Below are 21147 nucleotides of genomic sequence, written 5' to 3'. Positions count from 1 at the left end.
TATGTACAATATATAACAAGTATCATATACAGAATAACTAATTGTAGAAAGTTAAAAACAGAAAACTGGAATGACTGTCTTTAATAGAAAATTTCAGTAATTTGTCATTTCTTCATCTGGCCGTAGAAGGTTTTAACAAAGTTACAAAAAACTAACTCATCATGCCCCTTCTCTATGGATGCAGATTGTAGACGGGGGACAAACGCAGTAGTGTGGGCAATAGTATAAAGAATATGGTTTACTTCTTAGGTGACATAAAAGAAACCCTGTAGTAGTTGTATATGCCGTATTGACAAATCACTGTACACTATAAAGATGGGCAAAAAGCATATGCAGAATGACCTAGACAATTAGAAATTAGTACAGAGTTAACACTCAATGCAGCAGAAAACCTTGCTGTGGTTTAGTGATGACCTCTTCTGAGAGCTGAGAAGAATCCACCACCACCATGTTTGTCTTTCTGACCTTCAGCACTTGCAACCTGTTCCAATACAGCCAATTTAGACAGGAGAGTCCAAAAAAAATAAACGTACACTAGCAACCTCTAACAGCATCAATGCACTTGTAGTCCGAGTTTTCCCATATTAAACATTACTGGCATCAGAACTCTTTTGCATTTTCCTCTCTTCTTTTCCCTCATCTCCTTTTCCTTTTCTAAACACAGCCTCTAAACTAACTTTTTGCCATATGTTAAGAAAAATATTTTTTTATAGTAAATAAGAAATTATGATCCAGATCAGTCCTACCCAATCAATTGCAAGGATTAATAGATATAGCATGACTATGAGCGGTCTTTCAAGTGAAAACATTAAAAAAATTTCAAGTGCAAAAGTGCAGCTATACTTTATCAATTGCTACGAGAAATTAATTCTACCTCTTTGGCTATTTGCTGCAGAATTGGTATGATCTCAGAAAAGTCAGGTCTTGTCCGAGGATCTTGCTGCCAGCATCTTTCAAGCAGCTCGACAAGTTTGGGATGACAGTTCTTTGGCATAGTTGGTCTTAAGCCCTGATCACAATTAACAGACAACCTTAACCAGGTTTTCCAACTTCTAAAAGTTGTAAGAAACTGAATACTTAGAAAAGCAGAGGATTGGACAAGGGAAAAAAAAAAAAAAAAAAACAATGGTGTGGCATATCAGAAAACTTTTATACCTATTACTTCAACAATCTACCTCCCACTTCCTAAGCCCAGTAGTCGCACCATGCAAACATTATTGTATGCTTATAATGATGGAAAAAATTTATGTTTACCTTCTGAACTACTCCAACAGCTGCTTGTAATGGGGTTAAGTATTCATATGGAAGCTGCGGAAAAAACATTGTTAAATACACTCAAGCAAGAAAATGAACAAGCTGTAGTGTTTTATAATTCAACAAAAACAAGCAGCAGAAATAAAGAATGCACACCTTCCCTGTCAGTAACTCCCACAGTACAATAGCAAAACTGAAGACATCAGCTTTGTGATCATAAGGCTTGTGTTCAATAACCTTCAATAATATAAGAAGTTAGAACAATGCAAAAATAACAAAAACTGATCAAAGAAACACGGTTATATCACCAAAAAAAAAAAAAAGACTAATTCCCAATTGCCTTAATTTTCTTTTTTTACAGTACCCTTCACATGCCCCTACTTTTTCTCGAAAATTATGAGAGGTGAACCAAAAAGAAATTGTGCAACTAAAATAGAAACGGGAGAAGTACATCATAAGCTTAACATTGGCTAGGATGCAAGAAAAACTTAAAATTTAATCTCTATATATAACGACACAGTGTCCATACTGTCCAAGACAGAGACAAACCTCTGGAGCCATCCACCGGTAAGTTCCAGTTTCAGCTGTCATAACACCAGTTTGAGCCTTTACTCTTGCCACTCCAAAATCTGCAACTTTTACTACCTGCAGCACAAATATTTTAGTCATAAATTACAGACTAAATAATGCTCACATGCCACAATGAATGCATAAAATTAGAATCTGAACAAAAGCCAAGTGCAAACTAGTGCAAGTAATAGCAAGTGAAATGACCATAAACTGAACAATTATTACTTATCACGATAAAACTATAGGGCTCAAAAGTATACTTCGTAACACATTTGAACCAGGTCTAGTTAGTAGTTACAACCTCACAACTCACATATAGGTAATATGTATTAAAAATTATTAATAAAAAAAAAATATTAAATAATACTCTCTGCAAGAATCTACCACAATACTAGCATGACAAAAATAAAATGTCATCATTCATTCTACCCTCTCCCACAAACCAAACTAGGGTTGGGTTAAGGTTCAGGACCATATTACTCCACAATATTATTATCTGCTTAGATTCATTAAACTTGTAATTATTTTGCAGATGCATATACTTAAAGACATAGCACCTTCTGGCTACATGAAACGATCACTAATGGCCCTTATCATTAACCAAAGCTAAGTATACATAGCGCTCCAAAGTCAGTATCTTTAACCCTATGCACATCCAAGGTGTCCTCCACAAGCAGCACTTGTAATTGTCGGGCAATCTAGCATTCACTCACTAGATAAACGTATGCCAGACCTAGCAAAAGTAGTAGTAAAAAAAGCCATTATTCTTAGAATTTTCCTATTTAAGGCGGACAACGAAGCAAGTGCAACGTGAGTCATGGTCATGCAGTTTTAAAAGTGGTAATTCCGTGGTGGAGGAACAAATAACTCACAAGCAATATAATTCCAGAGCAGAGTTTGCAATTCAAAACAGAGCAGCAAAAATGAGAATTGCATGCACATCACAACTCGCACCAAGAAAACTGCTAGAACCACCGCTACACAGAAACAGTCAACGGCTATCACAGGGATCCAAACAGCCAAAACAAACACTCCATCAAAATTTCAACCCAGCATTTTTAAGAAAAAAACTTAGAGCGTAATATTCTGCTGTAAAAATTTCAACTCAGAGCAGACCGCCACTCTTCTCTTTTATTTTATGCCATTTTTTGAAAAAGCATGCTTTCTACAAGTGAAAATATTCAGATCTTGAATCTTAAGTAAGAACACAGCTAGTCGTCCTTAAATTTCATGCACTTTTAATGGGGAACTGCATTTCTGGTTAGGTAGAAGTGTAAAACACTCAAAAACTGATGCTAACTCAGAAAAAATCAGCTGATAAAATAATGGGTACTTGTTATGTCGTGCATAATATAATCACATATGCAATCGTAATTTCATAGTTCCAGGAGGGACTAGCAAGTTCAGAATTAAGTTAATCAAAGGAAAAAAAAAGTCAAATTAAGCTTATTATAGAGTTACAAACAGTAAAGTCCAGTGTAGTTGGCAGTCTTGGCACAAAATACACTCCTATTAGCAGATAGCTACTATCAACTTCAAACTAGTATTAAAGCAACAGAAAAAAAAATCAGTTGGGGGTGTGTTAAAATACAAATAGAACTGGAATAATTAATATAGATGCAGGAACTACTAAAATCCTAAGTTACAGGATCAAAGAAATTCAATACTAACATTTGCTAGCCGTAATAAGTACACATCAAAGGATCATTACTAATAATATAACTGTAAACATTTGTACTTAATAAAAAAAATATTAAAAAAAAAAGTAAATACCTCATTTTCATCCATTAAAAGATTGGCAGCCTTCAAATCCCTGTGGATGATATGATTCTGATGCAAATAGTTCATTCCTTTGGAAACATCAATTGCTACTTTCAGCAGAGATGGAAGCTTGAATGTTCCCTTATGCTTGTGCAAATAGTCATAAACACTTCCACCCGACATAAATTCTGAGCATAAAACCAAGGAAAAAGAATATATTCAAGCCTTGACACAAATAAATGAACCATAAGAAAAGTGGATGAAGTACATTAATAAAAGTGAAAAGTACAACTATAGTCAAAAGTTAGAGAGAGAAAGTGGAAAAAAGTACCAGTCATGTGCAAAATTCAAGGGTAATGTATGAAGTATAATGAATAAAATAACAAAAATGAGGGTATAATGGTCTTTACATACTATCCAAAAATGAAAACAGGAACAACATTTTGGTTCTCCAAAATAGGAAAACAGGAACTATATTATGGGACGGAAGGAGTACAATACAATGATACAAAGCCAATAAGCCACATTTAATATCATTATGACAGTTTATCAGGCAGACCAAGTGATCTGCTACAAACTCTACCGATAATTTTTAACCCTCTTTTTACAATTCTAAATATGTACAGCTTTCTATAAGGGAACTAAAAAGCTTCTACAGTACAAAATCCCAGATTTAAGATTACAGAGTAAAGCTCAAGATATGTTCACATGTTACCTGTGACAATACACAAACTTGGAGGTTTTGTACAAGCACCAATAAACTGAACAACATTTTTATGGCGAACTTTCCTGCAACATGAAACAAAATTCTGCTCAAAAACAGTGAGAAGGAAACCTAGGAAGATAGCCAAAATTAAACACTTCATTTCATCAACAGAACACGCATATATAACAGAAAACATCTTTAATCAGAGCCAAGTCAAGAATCAATACTAAGTTCAACTATCCAAGGCACCATAGACTCAGACCACTACTGTTCTTAACAGATTACAAACAAGATATCAGTAGTCCAGCAATCAGCAAAATCAACTAAAAGAACTCAACAAACCGTCATCATTATAAGCAGAAAATGAGATTATACAAGTCTTTAAAGAATGACGTACATTAAAAGGGAAAACAAGTCAGAAGCACAATCCCAAATACGCAGGAACTTAAGAGCTAAAAATCACCTCATGATATACACTTCCTGACCAAACTCTTTCTGCAAATCTGTATTAAGACGCTCAGGCTTTAAAACCTTAATTGCAACATCCTGACTGCAGTAAGTACCTTTATACCTATACAAATAAATAACAAGTAAGCAACTATAATAGACAAAGCACAAAATGAATTATTACAACCAACAAAAAATTCTAACTTACAAATCACCATATGATCCAGCAGCAACTTTATTCTCAAATTTCAAAAGTCTAGGATCAATTTCCCAAACATCAGTTCCATCATTTGGTATAGCCACGTAATCATTTGGTATCACCACATGATCTTCACTAGCTTCATTTGGGGATTGATCTTGCTCATCCATAGGAGATGATGATTGTTGACTGCGCCAAGATGAATTCTGCGAAGCCAAAAAACACCCTGTCCTTAAACTAAGAACAACAAAACAAAAAAGAGTCGTTTTCCACAAACATTAGACAACCCCTTTTTCAGATGATAAAAATACAAGTCTGAGAGTTATGTTCTTCTAAACTGAGAAGAAAATCAGAACTACAATTTGACAAACAGATTTAGAAACTAGAAAATAACCAAAATTGGGTGGTAGACTGGTGGAATTGGTGGTTATTGGGTGAGAAATTTGACATATACAAAGGTCAAAAATTTTGACATACACAAATGTCAAGAATTCCAAGGTTCCAAAATAGTCATTGATAGCATGAAGAAGAGTAGTATAGACATGAAGCATGTCACCTTGTCAAGTGATCAACAGCTAGACTAAACAAGATATAAAGAAATATAAAAGCAATACAATTACCTCAATTCTTTTAAGTTCTTTTTCCAAAGCAGACCTGAGCCTCAGTGTCTCCTAAAAAATCGAATACGAAGATGTCAATGTCAAATTTTATTGGAAGAGCATTTCATATAACACATCCCAAAAGATAACGCAGTTCAGCTTGGGTCAAGGTACACAAAGAAAAATGAGTGATGAAAAAAGCAGCCCATGTATTCTAGAATACCATGAGGTATTCATTAAGAGTAATAGTATCATTAATCAAAAGGTTTAATAGTAATGGTAACAAAATTTTAATACAATGGAGCAAAATGGACAGGCCTAACACTGCATAATTTATAACTATTACAGAATGTTAGAGCACAACTGCCACATTGGTAACATTCAGTGATAGAATATTAATGTTAGAGGACATGTGGAGGGTTGACAAAAGATTTTCCTATTACAATTGGGTCTACATTAAACCTCTTTCTTTTTGCAACGGTTCTAGATAAAGTAACCTAACTAATTCAAGATGAGGTTCCGTGGTGTATGTTGTTTGCGGAAGATATTGTTTTAGTGGATGAAACTAAAGATGGGGTTAATGCCAAATTGGAGCAATGGAGACAAAGGTAAGAGTCTAGAGGGTTTAATCTAAGTCGGAGTAAGACCAAATATTTGCTATGCCGGTTTGGTACTCAGAGGGGAACAAGCGATGATGTGGTGAGTTTGGATGGAAAGGGCTTGGCCATGAGTAAATGTTTTAAAAATCTTAGGTCGGTCAAGAAATATGGTGACATTGATCAAGACATGGCCCACAAGAACAGACTAGCTTAAATAGAGAGCGGACATGCCAAAAGATTAGTGTGATTAACCAAATATTGGAAGATAAAAACACCTTCCTTTCCATTCTTTTCCTTTCTTTTCCCTTCTCTTCCCTTCCTTTCTCTTTACTAATTTTGAAAGCCTACGGTGACTACTTTATTGAAGAACCATAATGAAATATCAATCACTTTTAAGAGCTTATATTTTTTGAATTGACAATAAGCTTTTAAGATAGCAAACTAAATATATCTATATTGATCTATCAAAAAACGTTCCTATTACATTGCATGTTGCATCCATCACATTACATTCTCCAAGAATCTCAATTTATGTCATTCACAATTTCACATAGACACATGTAAAATGATACAAACATTGCTAGTGGAGGATCTCACTTTATATCACACATTTCACATTGAAGTTATCTTTTTCAAACAAGATACAACAATGATTATTAAAAAAAAAAGTTTTAGAAATTAGAATAAGAATCCCACCATGAATTTCACACATAAAGTCACAACTATTGTCCATATAACAATTTAACAAGAACACTAATCAAGGATTCACATACAAAACAACACAATAAATCCCTCCCCAGTCCCCCATCCCCTATTCAAAAAGTGATAAATAGAGATGACTAAAATATCCATAATCAAGGCCAGCTTAACTGTATGAATATAAAGATATAGATGAAAGTACCTCATACGGCCAACCATCAACAACAAAAACATCTAAAGAGTAACCATCTGTGGTAGAAAAGGCATGTGCTTCCTGAATATTCAACCCAACATCGGCCAGTAGGGATGTTAACTGCAATGATTAGAACACCAAATAACAGACAAACATAAATTTTGAGAAACATATTCCATAGTATAAGCCTATAAGGAAATAATCACACAGTTATTGAGATCACAAAGCAAACAAAAGAAATTATCTAACAACACCATATGTTTTTATGGATAATATAATATTAGTTCTATGATAATGTCTCATTGTGTAACTCAATAATCTTATGCCAGTGCAATTAAACAAGTGAAACACCAACCTGACTAAGAAGTTTTGGTTTGTCATCTGTGGAAAAGGTTATCTCGTGCATGGGCCTGCAAAGACATCAACTTGAGTTGTAAGTATCAACGTACAATATGAAAAGGAATGCACAAGGAACAGCAACCACAAGTATATAAGTGAAAAGGAGCCATTATGCAATATATGAACTCTACTACACACAATTAGATATCAAATGGGTGAGGAGGATGGCATTATAACATCCTTACAAACTGGATTAATACCATCCAGCAATAGCTTTTCCAGCCCTACATATTAATGGAAAAAAGAAGGGTCCCGGTATGAGTGCCAGAACAAAGAGTCGTCTACTCATCTTAATAGCAGAATCCTTTTAGTCTATCAAGATTTTCTTGATCATATACAGTTGACATCTCCTCCGTTGAGCAAGTGTCATATTAGAGTAGTCTGGATAGAGCCATTTTGCAGATAAGATCAACCTTTCAATGATACTCTGCCTGAAAATTCATTTCGATAACATTGCTCTATAACTAGAAGTGCCTCCCAGAGAACATAGTTTAAAGTCAAGCAGTATCTACACAAAAGAGAGAGAAACTTGAGAGAAGAAATCTCCCCAGAGGATCTCCAAAGGATAATTCCCTAGACATGGAATATATATTCACAAAAGTGTACACAATGAGGTGAAATTACGTCTAGCATTTACCGAAACAGCTTTGAAGTAGCATTTTCATCATCATCGTCTTCCTCATCATCATGTGGTTTGTGTCCTTCAAGTGCAAGGGCCTCGAGATTAGGTGATGAGCCAAATGCAGGTGGTGGATGACTACAAACAAAATTTAAAAAAGGAGTGGAAGTTACATCAGCAACGCAATGAGCAAAGGCCTTACTCGATAAAAACATAGAAATACACACCTTTTTCGAATTGAAGGAGAAGATTCTTGATCTTTATCTTCTGCATTCCCATCAGAAGTGGTAGCAACCTAATCAGAGCATAATCCATCAATGCATGCAAATTACCAAGGAATAACAGACTCATCAAATTGAATAACCATGGTTTGTACAAATCAGTGAAATTCATTCGAGATTCTGAAATTTGAAACTAAAATGCCTATGATGCAATTCATCAATGCAAAATGCCTATGATGCAATTCATCAATGCTTACATTCGTATTACAAAACAACAAAAAACCAATCATGCATAAAAAGCACACGAAATCGGATCTTAATTCTTTAACAACACCACCATCCACTTGATAATAAAATATACATAAAACCGTGAAAGATCCTCAAACTTACAATAATAAACTCACTGAAACAGTCGTCAAGGAAAACATACACGATAATGCTGATCATCTCTAAATTCAACTACAAATTTCTCTAACACCTACAACTAACATCAACCTAAAGTAATCCGGATTCCATAAACATCTTCACAAAATAGGATACCTAAAATTTCAAATTCCATTCCTATGATAATCAAAATTCACACAGTACATTACAGCACCATTAAAATCAATAAAATTACCAAAAAAAAAATTGTGGAATTATGCAAACATTAAAACAGGAAATTACTCTATAATAAACATAATTCAAATATAAAAAATTGGTAACCTGAACTAATCGCACGTCAAATGCAGGTCTATTCGCTGGATCATGAGCAAGATGCAATAATTTTTTGTGCAGTAAAACATCTTCTGCTCTCTCAACATTTACATCCAACGCATATCTACATTTTTCCACCAAAAATCAAATCAATAAAAATTCCTCAAAAATCACACAGAATTAACCAAAAAATATAGCAAAAATAATAATTCAAAATTATAATCAAACCTAGCAGGAAGACGATGAAAGTGAGCCCAAAGTTCGTCGTCGAAAGAAGGAGGAGAAGATTCTGGATTGTTCGATTCCTTCAACCTTCGAAGAACCTCATTGTAAACCTCGAGTTTCTGGCGTTGCTGCCTAGAATTTAGCGCCGCCGTAGCAGACGCCGAAGACGTCGTCTCCGCCGCCGCCGTTGCTGCCGCCCTGCTACTATTGCAACTACTCTCGTTATCTTCCATCACCATTTCCCTTTTCCTCTTTCTCTCTCCTCCGATTTCGCTCTGAAACGTTAGAGAGAGAAAATCGGAAAAAAAGTGAATTAAAAAAACTAAAATTCTCTCTCTTCTTTCTACCCTTTTATATCAATCTTAATTCCTCTTCATAATAGTGATTATATTAAGAAATGATTCAGATTTAGGTGATAATATAAAGAAAACAAAGGAAATAAGTTTTATTTTTTTCCTTTTTTGTTAAGATTTTTTATAATAATGAAAAATAATTAGGATTTTGTTTAATTTTTCTCTCTCTAACAATATGTAATGCTGTTCAAAAAAAAAAAGAAAAAAAGGATTTTAACGGTGTCGTAGTGGTGACCCAATCCGATGAAGAGCTGACGTGGATTATGCTTTAGAACTGATCCACTTGAAAAGGCATTAAATTAGCTAAATTTAATTAAGTGTAATTAATTACTATTGAATTATTTTGGTCAATATTTTTTAAAAAATTAAGATAATGTAGTCAAATTTAGGTATGATTAAACAAAAGTTTTTCGCATGTTTCCCTCTTATTTTACTTAATTGACTACAAGAATTAGGGATTAGAATATTGTAATTTGTGACTAATGGAGTAGAGTCTAAATTAAGCCACGTGAATCCACCTCCTTAACCACAATTGTTTAACAAATATCGAGGTAGGTGATGGTAACTCTTAGGGTTGTTTTCTCTTGATCTCTTGTTTAGGAAAGTATCGGGGTAATTGTGTACGGAGTACAAATTTAGATTAATTACACGGTACCATTTTAAAGTTGTATACAAAGTACCGAGTATATTGTATAGTTGATTTATTTGTAGAAAAGTACTTTCTCTATTTTTAAATACTAGCTTCATTTCTCCATGCGCGGAGTTTTAGAAGAAATTGAAAAAAGTAATAAAATATGAAGGTAGTGAGGTAGTTGAGAGAATAAAAAATTGTAAAAAGTACTAGCAGTGAAAGAATAGGAAGAGAGAAAGTATTATGTTGGTTCCATTAAGTGTGAGAAATGAATTAAATATTGTAAAAGCTTTCCAAAAAAGGAAATGGTGCAAGTATTTAAAAACGACCGAAAAAAGAAAGTGGAGCAAGTATTTAAATACGGAGGGAGTATTATACTGTGTAATAATTGATTAACTACTCGATTTAATTGATTTGCTATAACATGTACGATAGTTAATAGGGTAATTTAATTACCAAGTCATATAGAGAATAATCTCTTTCTTATTTCTTCACAATTTTTATGAATTTAATTTTCTGGACAAAATTTCAAAATTGATTGGTCTACACGTGTGACTAATCAATTGACATATGAATGTCATCCAATAGCCACTCGATACTATTTTAGTACTTATAAATCTACATAATACACTATTTTTTAGAAGAAACTTCATTAAATAATTATGTTTTAGGGTGCATGAATATAAACTTTCTCTATTATGGCAAGCTAATTAGTCTATTACTATTGCTCACTCGCTTGTTAAATATTAAAAAGACTTTATCGATTGGTTGTTGGTGTAGTGGTGATTGAGACTATACTTGATAGGGAGGTCTCATGCACCCGCAACAATAATTGGAAGGGGATTGAAACTTAACCACTCAAAAGTGATTCCCGAATCCGAATTAGCCCTAGGATGAACCGGCTGAAACTGCAAAAAAAAATTATTAAAAAGACTTAGGACCTCATTTACTGAACTGATTGGAGCTTAACTGATTGGAGCTAAAATGAACTGAGCTAAAATAAATATTTTATGAGAGAGGGAATTAGGAGCTGAACTGACTGAATTGATTAGAGCTGAACTTAAATTAATTAAATGTGAACAAGCCCTTATTACGTAACTCATCTTTCAGCTAAAGGACAATTATAATGTTAAATTAATGTGTTTATAATCCAAACACGTTATATATGCAACATAGATAGTCTAAACAATTTTCACGACATCATGCCTTAGTAATATTTTGCTCCATGATAAAACCTAAGCATATGTATGGATAGAAATCACATACAATACATATCAAATATGACTCACATACATCATACAAAACAATAATAATAAATCTAGGACCACTATGCTCGAAAAAAGTGGATTGGATAAAAGTGCACAAGAGATCACAAGCACATTGTTTAAGTTGCTCATTTCATGAGGTGCATTCAATTGAATGATGAAAACTTCCATGTATGGTTGAGAATGAAACAATAACGTGGATAAGATGAGAATAATTACTCTTTCACAAAAGGTGTCACTTTGTTAAAATAAAATAAAAAATAAAATAAAAATGACATTAAATCAACAATAATTCAATATCCTGTGTTTTGGTAGCTATGTGTGTGGTAGTAACAAAACCCTAGCATTTAGGAGCCAGATACATGTCGAGTTTTATGAGTTGGTTAACAAAAATGTCCTTGGTCATTTGGGTCACTTTCTTTGGATGATCCCACAACACAAAAAGTATAGGGCATAATATATATATATATATATATATATATATATATATATATATATATATATATATATCCCAACAACATTTACAATTACACATTATTTACACTAAAAAAGCTTCTTTAGAGTTGATGTTTTTGGACCACTTTAATTTTGTGGACCATCTACTCGATCCAGCAATAGTGCTATTCCTATTAATGCTATGTTGATCATTGTACGGCCGGCTTCGTGACAATTAAATCCACATTTTACTAAATATTCTTCATATACGGAGAGTAATGAATATTCTTGAATGTTGCTTATTTGGATGTTATGAACTAAGTTGAGTGATCACGAAAGCTAAATTGAATTGGGTACATATAAATGCATGCCATTCATATCATATATATTTCTCACAAGTCATTGTGCCCTAATTTCATGATATTGAAATCAATTATCAAGCTATTATTCATTATTATGTACGTCAATGTAAAAAAAAAATTAGAAAAAAATAAAAAAAAAATTTATATGTCAAGGTGAAATTTAACATTAAGATAAAATTCTTGATCACAATTCTTGATATTATAACAATTTTTACTTGTATTTTAATCCATGAAGACTTGAAAAAAATTATATTATATACTAAATTTTGATTTGCTTGTTTTGGATAATATTTTTTTTTCCTACAAAAACAATGCAATACAAATGACACGTGACTACATTCTAGTGGAGGTTTGCATAATGAACAAGAGCAATCAGGGGTTGTCTTACTACTAGGACAACAAAACTTGTTTGGTTTGTTTGTTTGTTCAAGCATCAATCGATCATCTATCATAAAATAAACTCATACATTCGGGAATACTTTTCATGATAGCCGGTAAATGACTAAATATGAAGCTTTTATGAGCCCGTGATGTATTATCGATTATCGCCAATAAAATACTACTCGTATATTATTGTCATAATTTAATTTATGATACACTTCAATCCATTCAAATAGATCAGATTATTATCTTATCCAATCTTATCATTATTACTTCGTATATGATACGTACTAAGGTAATTTATTTATTTTACTTTATCCCAATTATTATCTTATTGATTTGAATGAATTTATCTTATTTTATTTTTTGATGTTATTATCCTATTTTATTTTTTCGATGTTATTATCCTATCTTATCTTATTTTACTTATAACTTATCTAAACTAAAATTTCATAGCCATGTATATGAATTTATTACATCTTATTTTAGTCGTAAATTAACTTTGATTAACAACCCTATTAACTCTTACCAAAATTTATTTTTCATAAACTTATTGTATACATGCCATATGAATTTTTTTTAATACTTATCTTATTTTTTTGAATTTGATTAAATTATTAGAATATATTTTATTGCTCTTCTTTTTTTTAAATGAACTTTTTCATAATACAGTAACCTAGGTAGAAGTCTTAGAGATTATCCAAATGACATGGAGGATATAGATTGGTTGAAAGTGAGATGTCCAAACTACCTCCTACGTGGCAAATGACCTTTGGAAATAACCTAGAGAGCCCAAATAAAGTTTGGAGTATCCATTTGGCAAGCGGCGATTAGCAGCCGTTTATAAATAAGTTGGAAAAAATAGAAATGGAATACTAGATAGAATATTCCATTATTGCTATGCATTACAAGAAGTAAAACTTTAATTTATTGGTTATTGAATTGAATATATCAATCAATGATTCACTTGTGGGTTGAGCACTTAGTAAGTTCTACTATCATTTTGCATATATTATGAAAAAATGCAAAGACCATTTATTGTAATTTCACTTTATTTCATATCATTTTAACCCCTTGTTCCCTTTGCAGAATGATAAGAATTACCTACAACTTTACAAGCCTACAATATAGTGACTATAATCGTGTTCGTTTATGTACGGAGTACATTTTATTTGATCCAATATGATGATATGTATTGGACTCATACTACCGTATTATACAATTCATGTGAGTTTCAATCAATGATTTAGGGTATGTTCTCATATGTTTATTTTCAGTTTAATTCAGTTCAGCTCATAATTTAATTCTCTTATAAAATTTTCAGTTCAGCTTAGTTCAATTCAGTTCAGTTCAGCTTAGTTCAATTCAGTTCAGTTCATGAGAACAGACCCTTAGTCCTAATTTTTTAAGAAAAATTGTACTCTATATATACTTTATTATGTTTGACCAAACATAAATGAAATTTAATGGTCAAATTTTGTCAAATTAATTTGGAGTTAAATACTTTGTGCATTTTTTATTTTCTTTTGGGTAGAGTTTAAAAGCTAGAAATCCTCCGTTATATTACCTTCATTCAATATTCTATTAAATTGAATCTTATGCATTTTTGATGTGCTATTGTGGTTAATTTTAAAACAAAAAAGATACTCCTAGAATTACAAGGAAAAATATTTATCTTACCTTGAAGGCGAAAGATAGGACTTTGTAAGGAAATTTAAACAGCAAAATGTATGTCGTGGATGTTGAGCAATTAGGTTTTGATGATTATAAACTAATGATGATTTTCTATCTAACGTTTATGTTAAGTTGTGTATAGAAAGAGCAAGTTATGCTTGGAACAGGATACAAGGAACCTGAGTAATGACAGGTATATATGTAAGGATCTTGAGCAATATAGGATAAGCAATAGAGGAACAAGAACAACGATAAGTGTTATGGTTGATAAGCATGATGATGGCTAAGGAACCATGAAGGTAACTATGTAAACATGTGTTTACATATGTTAGCTTCATAAGGTAAGTATCATATACATATATAGGTTATGTATGTGTAGGAGTCTTTTAATTTAGTTTAGTTTTCTTTATTGTTTTTATAAATGAAAAAAACTAACCTTCTGTTTTACTTTGTTATCCTCAGAAGTTTGCTCAGTTTGTCATCATTAAAAAGGGGCAACTTGTTGACCCTTATGAAGTTTTGATGATGATAGTTATGATTGAGCAAACTTCCATTTAATAAGGATTTTTTAGTGTTGTGATGTTTGCAGGTTCAGTAAGCGTTGAGGGCTGAAGTAGGAACTGAAACAGAGGAACTTTAGAGGATCCATGAGGATACAAGTAAAGCTAGAAGAAGAGTTCCAGAAATGGAACTTCCAGAAGTTTCTTAACAGAACTTCGAAACGGGTTGTAACGACCTGGTTCCGGTGTAATGCTGGGGCAAACCCTAAGATCCAGAATATATCAAGACTATAGGATTCCAGAACAAGAGTTTCAGAGAAGCAACATGAAGACGGAGAAATAGAAGTATATTGCTCTAGGATTCATGTAAGTATGTTGGACATAAAATTCGGTCTGGAACAAGTCTATATAGAACCAAGGTGAACTCCAAACAGTCAATGAAATTAGAGTAACTGACTTGTCAAGAACTCGGAGACTGTCAGAGTTTAGGAACCTAATAGGAACTTAAGTATGCACGTCGTTAAAAGTCGATTTTAATGATATATATATTTACCTTATACGTGCATATCTTTTAGGGATTTGGTTTTACTGAATAAAGATATTTATCTTCTAATAAATCCCTTTTTGGAAAAAGATAAGATTGTTTAAAAAGTATTTTAAATAAAAAGATAAGTTTTGAATAAAATCTGATTTTATGCTAAGTTTATCTTATTATTATTGACAGTTTTTATTCTTAACAAAAAGATATATTTTCGGAAAACTGATTTTTAGAAAATATCTTTTAAACTTATCTTTTCAGAAAATCTATCTTTTTCAAGATGAAATGAATAATTCGAGTGTACTATAAATATGCTCATATGCATTCATTCAAAGTCGAGGCTGACTAAGTGTAGTGGTTGTGCTTAATGGTTTTATCCTTCACCACGAAGCTAAGTCAGTCCTCCTGGTCAAAGTTCCTATCAGGTTTTTGGTTACAGTACGTCTAGTGAGTTCCAGACAGATCTTGAGTGTTCAACATATTAGTTTTATCTCTTTATTCATAGATATGTATTTAGGGATATTCGATGAGATCTTGTAATGGGAAAAAGGGGTTTTGAGTGTTTTGTATTTTGGGGTGAAATTGTGAATTCTCTTAAATTCACGCTTGTGTATGAGTTTGAAATCTCGTAAAATTCGAGTGGTAGTTAGTCACCCTGAGTGCGTCTTGGGTTGCACAATGAGTGAAAGGAACCTGAGAGGTGTCTTGGGTCACCTAGGAAGTGTCCTGGGTAAAGGGAGAAAAAGGGTCCTGAGAGGTGTCTTAGGTCTGGTAGGAGGTGTCCTATCATATAGTCAAGTGTCCGTGGTGGAACTTGCAAAGCAAAGGACTGTGTAATAGGTTGTACTAGGAGAGTTGCCTATTATAGTGGAATTTGTTTATAAGTCCCAATAGGGTCGAGGTTTTACTTCCAGTTAGGCACTGGATGGTTTCCTCGTAAAACTTGCTGTGTGCTTTAAGTTCCTTTACGTTTTGTTTTTAATTTCCGCATAAGTTCCGCGATTGGAACCTACTACCATTCACCCCCCCTCTTGTAGTAGTTCATCTAAAATAACAGTGGAATTGGAGTGTAAAACCTAAAGTCATGCATAATGAGTTGGAAATCTTACACATTATTCACGTGGTAGGGGCAATTGGTATGACATTGAAAACAGGATGGAAAAGGAATAAATTAAAGGGGAAAATAAATCTTTTAACTCCTACTCACTTTTAAATTTGTTTGGTTTAAACATAAAAATGAATTCCTTGACTCTAATTTTCTTTAATACTACATTTTTTTTAAAAAAGATTATTTTCAGTTCAACTCTAATAAGTTTAGTTCAATTCTTAATTTCCTTTTCTCATAAAATATTAGAACATAGTGATTATTTTTAGTGAGAGATAAAAAAATTCAAATTCCGGCCTCCTCTAATAGTTTTGACCAAGATCTGCTACTAAATCAATCAGAACAAGCCCGTAATAAATAAGTGGAGATTATTACCCTTAGAATGGTACAGTGACTGTTACCAAAGTTTTTAACCAAACATTCAATAACAATAATACTCCGTAGTTTAATTGAATCCGTTAAAAAAAAAAGTAGCTTTACCACACATGCTCATCATTTTTTAACAATGTTTTTCTTAAAAATGAAATAAAAAATGTTTATTTTTCAAAAAAAAAATGTTTAAGTTGAAAAAAAAATCTCTTCAAACGAGGGTGTGCGAGCAAGTTGAAGGAACGAGAAAGCACGTGGAGATCACGTGAAAACAGAGGTATTCCATGGCAAAGTGACCTTTGGAGAAATGCAAGAGGCAAAAACATTGACCAGACAATGTGAAGTGGCGAGTGGTCGCCGTTGAGGCATTTGGCAAGAATATCCACGCATTTATCGAGTTCACAATCTACTAAAGAACTGAAATTCATTTTTAAACATTATCCAAACTTCAGAAAATATAGCATGGGATAGACCCAAACATTATTCTAAATAAATCCAACAAATTATTAAATATAATAATAATGTACGAGTAATAAACTTGTAAATTGAAGGATTTCTATGTTACCTATGTACGGTATTAATTAGGTCTTATCCACCCAATAGGAGGAAAATACAATTTTCTTAAGCATATAAGAAACTTTCATACCCTTTTATAAAAACATAACCATAATAATAAGTCATGTAGACAAAATTAAATTTCAAGTAGTAGTTACGGCTTTTGAAGCATTAAAAAACATGGACAGTTGTTTACTACATACTTGTACACATATTGACATAGCCTTTAGAGTGTAGACACGTATGTTTGACCAATAAGAGTTCAGATTTGAACTTATCTGTAACTTATATTAATATTTTAGTTCATCTAAATATTTTAAAAATTCATCAAACACTGATGATTTGTGCGTGGAGCATGGTTGGTGAAAGAGGCTTGTAGAATCTTTCTTTTTCTAAAAATAATTATCTATTGTTGGTAGTTTAAATGTTGCTTCTCTATAATCCTTAATATTTAATACATCTTTATTTTATAACACAATCATTTTATGTTCGTACAAATACAATAACTAGGATCTATCGAGTGATTTCAAATTTTAAACGTAATCACGTATATTATTGCTTACCAAATGCCAATCCTAATATAGCTTGGGGTTATAGGGAATTTGGAAGCTAGCTTGTGAGATTCGATAGCTCAGGTCCTCTACTCTTTATACTTGTATTATTTTTCAGAAATCACAATTTATTTATTCACAAAGTATAAGCATAACAACAATCAATTTAAAAAAAAAAAATAGAAATACTTGCATATAAAAAAAAATTGAACTATGAACACAAAATCTAAGATTATTAGAGCCATAATAATTTAATGAAGAAGATCTACCAAGCTAAGCAAGCTTTAGCACTTGTCAATTAATTAAGGGCATGCAACCTCTCTTTGAATTATAGGGCATGGTAATACAGTACTAAGTATATTGTTTGTCAACATCATTTTGCATTTTTGCCCTACTTTAAAAAAATTCCAATACATACTTTAATTTACACTTCCGTTTATCTACTGAAAATACAGAGCCTTTCCTTGATAAGCAATGTACTTTGAGCTCATTCAAGCTATGTTTCGCCTCGCTCCGCCCCGCCTCACGGCCCCCACCTCAGATGCCGGATCTACAGGCGTACAACGAGCATGGAGTGAAGAAGGGGGTGATACCTGATGGGAGAGGTAATAATCGAAATGATTGTTTAATTTAAAAATAGCTGTGTTATTTGGAAGTATTATTAGTGCATATTGTGGTATTCCCTAGTCTAAAAACACTTCCTAAAGTACGGAATATATCTGATCTGGTAGATATTAGGCAAGCAGCTGTTTTCAAAATACCTGTAGAAACAAACCCTAATTTTAAATTATTTTATAAATTATTTTTCTTTTGGAAAATTATTTACCTTTCAAACCTCCATTCGGAAAGATTGGGTTACATGTGTTTTTAAAATTGAGTCATTAATATCAATTGAAATTATTGAGATTTTAATTTTAATGAGACGTTAATACAGTATGTGTTTTTTGTTTGCTGTCACTAATGTTTCATCAAATGGATAGGTTCAATGAATCTGGACATATACATTTGATGATCAGTGGCGGACCCAAGAATTTCTGACCGGTGAGTCACAAACTCACAATCGATAACCAAATATGTAAAAAAATTTTTTTTTACCAAAATTCCCAAAAAAAATTATTTACAAAGATCATCCAAATAGAAAATTGACAAGATTACAATACTAACTAACATTTAACAAGCTTAAAATTGACAAGACTAAAATTAACAAACTAATATTTTTTTATATTTTTTTTTTTTTTTTTTTTTTTAAAAAAAAGACTTAGAAATTTTTTTGGGCCCTGGTGAGTCATTTGACCCACCAGGCACAAGGCCAAGTCCGCCCCTGTTGATGATCCACCACATTCATTGAACCCCTAGTGAACAAAATATGCAGATAGTGTAGAATCTAACCTAATAAGTTTAAACACAGTCTTATATGTGGCTGAGCATACAGTGTGACCATCCATCATAAGAGTTACTTCGTTAGTGTATTAGGGTTACTCGTTCAACTTTATAGGGGTTACTTCATCGATGTAATAAGAGTTACTTGGTCAGTATTACAGGGATTTTCGAGTTTGTGTTATAGGGATTACTTTATTCTTTCACAAGTGGCCACGTGCAATGGAGTAGCTAGCCTCACACAAGACCCACTGATAAGTTTATACGTGTAGGTTTTCAACCAATTTAAAAAACATGTGTTTTTCTAAAATCATTAATTAGAATCTAGGTGGAAAAATAGTCATAAAATCATAATTAATAAGTACGGAGTACATTGTATTACGAGCTGGTTTGTTCATCGGTTCAAGACCGGACCGAAAATATTAATTTCAAGAACCAAAAACCAGACTGACTAAGGTGGGATTGAACCCGAACCGGAAAAATTCGGTCCAAAACCCGGACCGGATCACTTTGGACCGATTTTAGAATTTAATTTAAAAAATGCTAAAATTTTAATAATATTACGGAAAACTCGGAAAAGTATAAAAAAAACTCTACTTAACTTTTTTTTTTATTATTTTTTATGTTAAAAGCTAATATAATTAAGGTTTTCAAAGGTTATTAATCGTAACAATTATTTAAAATTTTATGCATAGATTTACGGAAAATATCAATCTGGTCCAAGACCGGTTTTAAAATTTATATGACCAAGGAAGTTCCAACTTATAACCATGTATGACAACGAGGGATCAGTTGTGGGTGGTTAGGTTCCAATCCCCTCTCAATTGTTGTTGTGTGGGATCGAACACGGGTCCTCCCTACCAAGGGTCATCCCAATTACCACTATTTTTTTGGGGGGCAAATCCCAATTAGTCAATTACCAGTTTACCACTATACTAACAAACAATTGGTATAACATACAAACTTTAAATGTTATTTAAACTTATAATTCAACCGGATATTAACCAGCATCAATATGTTCTTACCCGCCCAAGGTCTACTAGCTCATTGATAACATAAGACCAAGTTAGTCCTGCCAAGAAGTAATTATAAAGTTGACAATTGTCATGAGTTTACTATCAGGGAATTGTTTAGTAGATGCGAGAAGGTGAAATGTTCAACTAACAACTAAGCGTGAAAGCGATGCCAAAGATATTGTCGAGGAAATTATTGAACTTGATGAAAGTTTTTGAAAGCATTTTCCTCGAATAATCATCTTCCATTAGTAGAAATCAAGTCAAGGAATCTCTTTCATTTTTCAAATAAAGAGATAGCGATGCCTTATTATTATATCTAGTACTCTGTAGTATTAGACTTGTTTTCTAAGGATTATTTTGTAAATGGAGTGCTAATTTTCCCCATAATTTTCAAGATAAGCTCTAATAAGCTCTAAGCATAAATATCATTAAAATTGACCCTAATCGGGGTTTAAAAAAAATATCATTAAAATTGTATACTATATTAAGAATTATCTTTATCTCTTGGAGATGAGACACGAAATCGAGAACATTTCAAATTATCTCAAGATCATCAAAATGATATTAATAAAATCACATCAAATAAAGTCATAGCACAAGAACTTATTTGAGTACAACACGGAGTACGTTTTTTTATTAGTAAAAACAAATAAAGATCATAGAATGAAGAAATAATGAATACTCCTAACAAAGATCATAAAGTGTGTGAAATAGCAAATACACATAAGAGTAATTTTTTTTTCAATATTCTAATTAATAATAATACTATTAAAAGGGATATTTTTAGGGTTTTCGAGATTTATAGATCTTGAAACTTCTAATAATAGTATTAGAAAATCTTGTTGTTG

At 32.4% G+C, this 21147-nt stretch overlaps 1 protein-coding gene across 1 annotated transcript; it reads right to left on the bottom strand.

Annotated features, from left to right (window-relative positions):
- Nucleotides 1-51: 51 nt before the first annotated feature.
- On the bottom strand, nucleotides 52-9679 carry LOC110738870 (serine/threonine-protein kinase STY46-like). The gene is made up of 16 exons (XM_021919319.1): nucleotides 9191-9679; nucleotides 8972-9086; nucleotides 8273-8340; nucleotides 8064-8183; nucleotides 7383-7437; nucleotides 7037-7147; nucleotides 5558-5608; nucleotides 4947-5143; nucleotides 4755-4862; nucleotides 4301-4374; nucleotides 3598-3773; nucleotides 1804-1899; nucleotides 1411-1491; nucleotides 1255-1308; nucleotides 875-1009; nucleotides 52-481 (listed from the first exon to the last, which is right to left on the bottom strand). The coding sequence occupies exons 1-16, from the start codon at nucleotides 9424-9426 to the stop codon at nucleotides 404-406; spliced, it is 1755 nt and encodes a 584-aa protein (XP_021775011.1). The 5' UTR covers nucleotides 9427-9679; the 3' UTR covers nucleotides 52-403.
- Between the last annotated feature and the right edge of the window lie 11468 nt (nucleotides 9680-21147).

The sequence above is a fragment of the Chenopodium quinoa genome, unplaced genomic scaffold, assembly GCF_001683475.1.
Source record: "Chenopodium quinoa cultivar QQ74 unplaced genomic scaffold, ASM168347v1, whole genome shotgun sequence".
NCBI classification, from domain to species: Eukaryota; Viridiplantae; Streptophyta; class Magnoliopsida; order Caryophyllales; family Amaranthaceae; genus Chenopodium; species Chenopodium quinoa.
Note: the sequence above shows the minus strand (reverse complement) of the source record. Positions and strands in the feature narration are given on the sequence as shown.

Coding starts and splice junctions, on each gene's coding strand:
- LOC110738870 (XM_021919319.1), bottom strand. CDS start 9,426: ATGGTGATGGAAGATAACGAGAGTAGTTGCAATAGTAGCAGGGCGGCA. Junction 9,087..9,190: donor TTTCATCGTCTTCCTGCTAG/GTTTGATTATAA, acceptor GGAAAAATGTAG/ATATGCGTTGGATGTAAATG. Junction 1,900..3,597: donor TTTTAATGGATGAAAATGAG/GTATTTACTTTT, acceptor TTTGTGCTGCAG/GTAGTAAAAGTTGCAGATTT.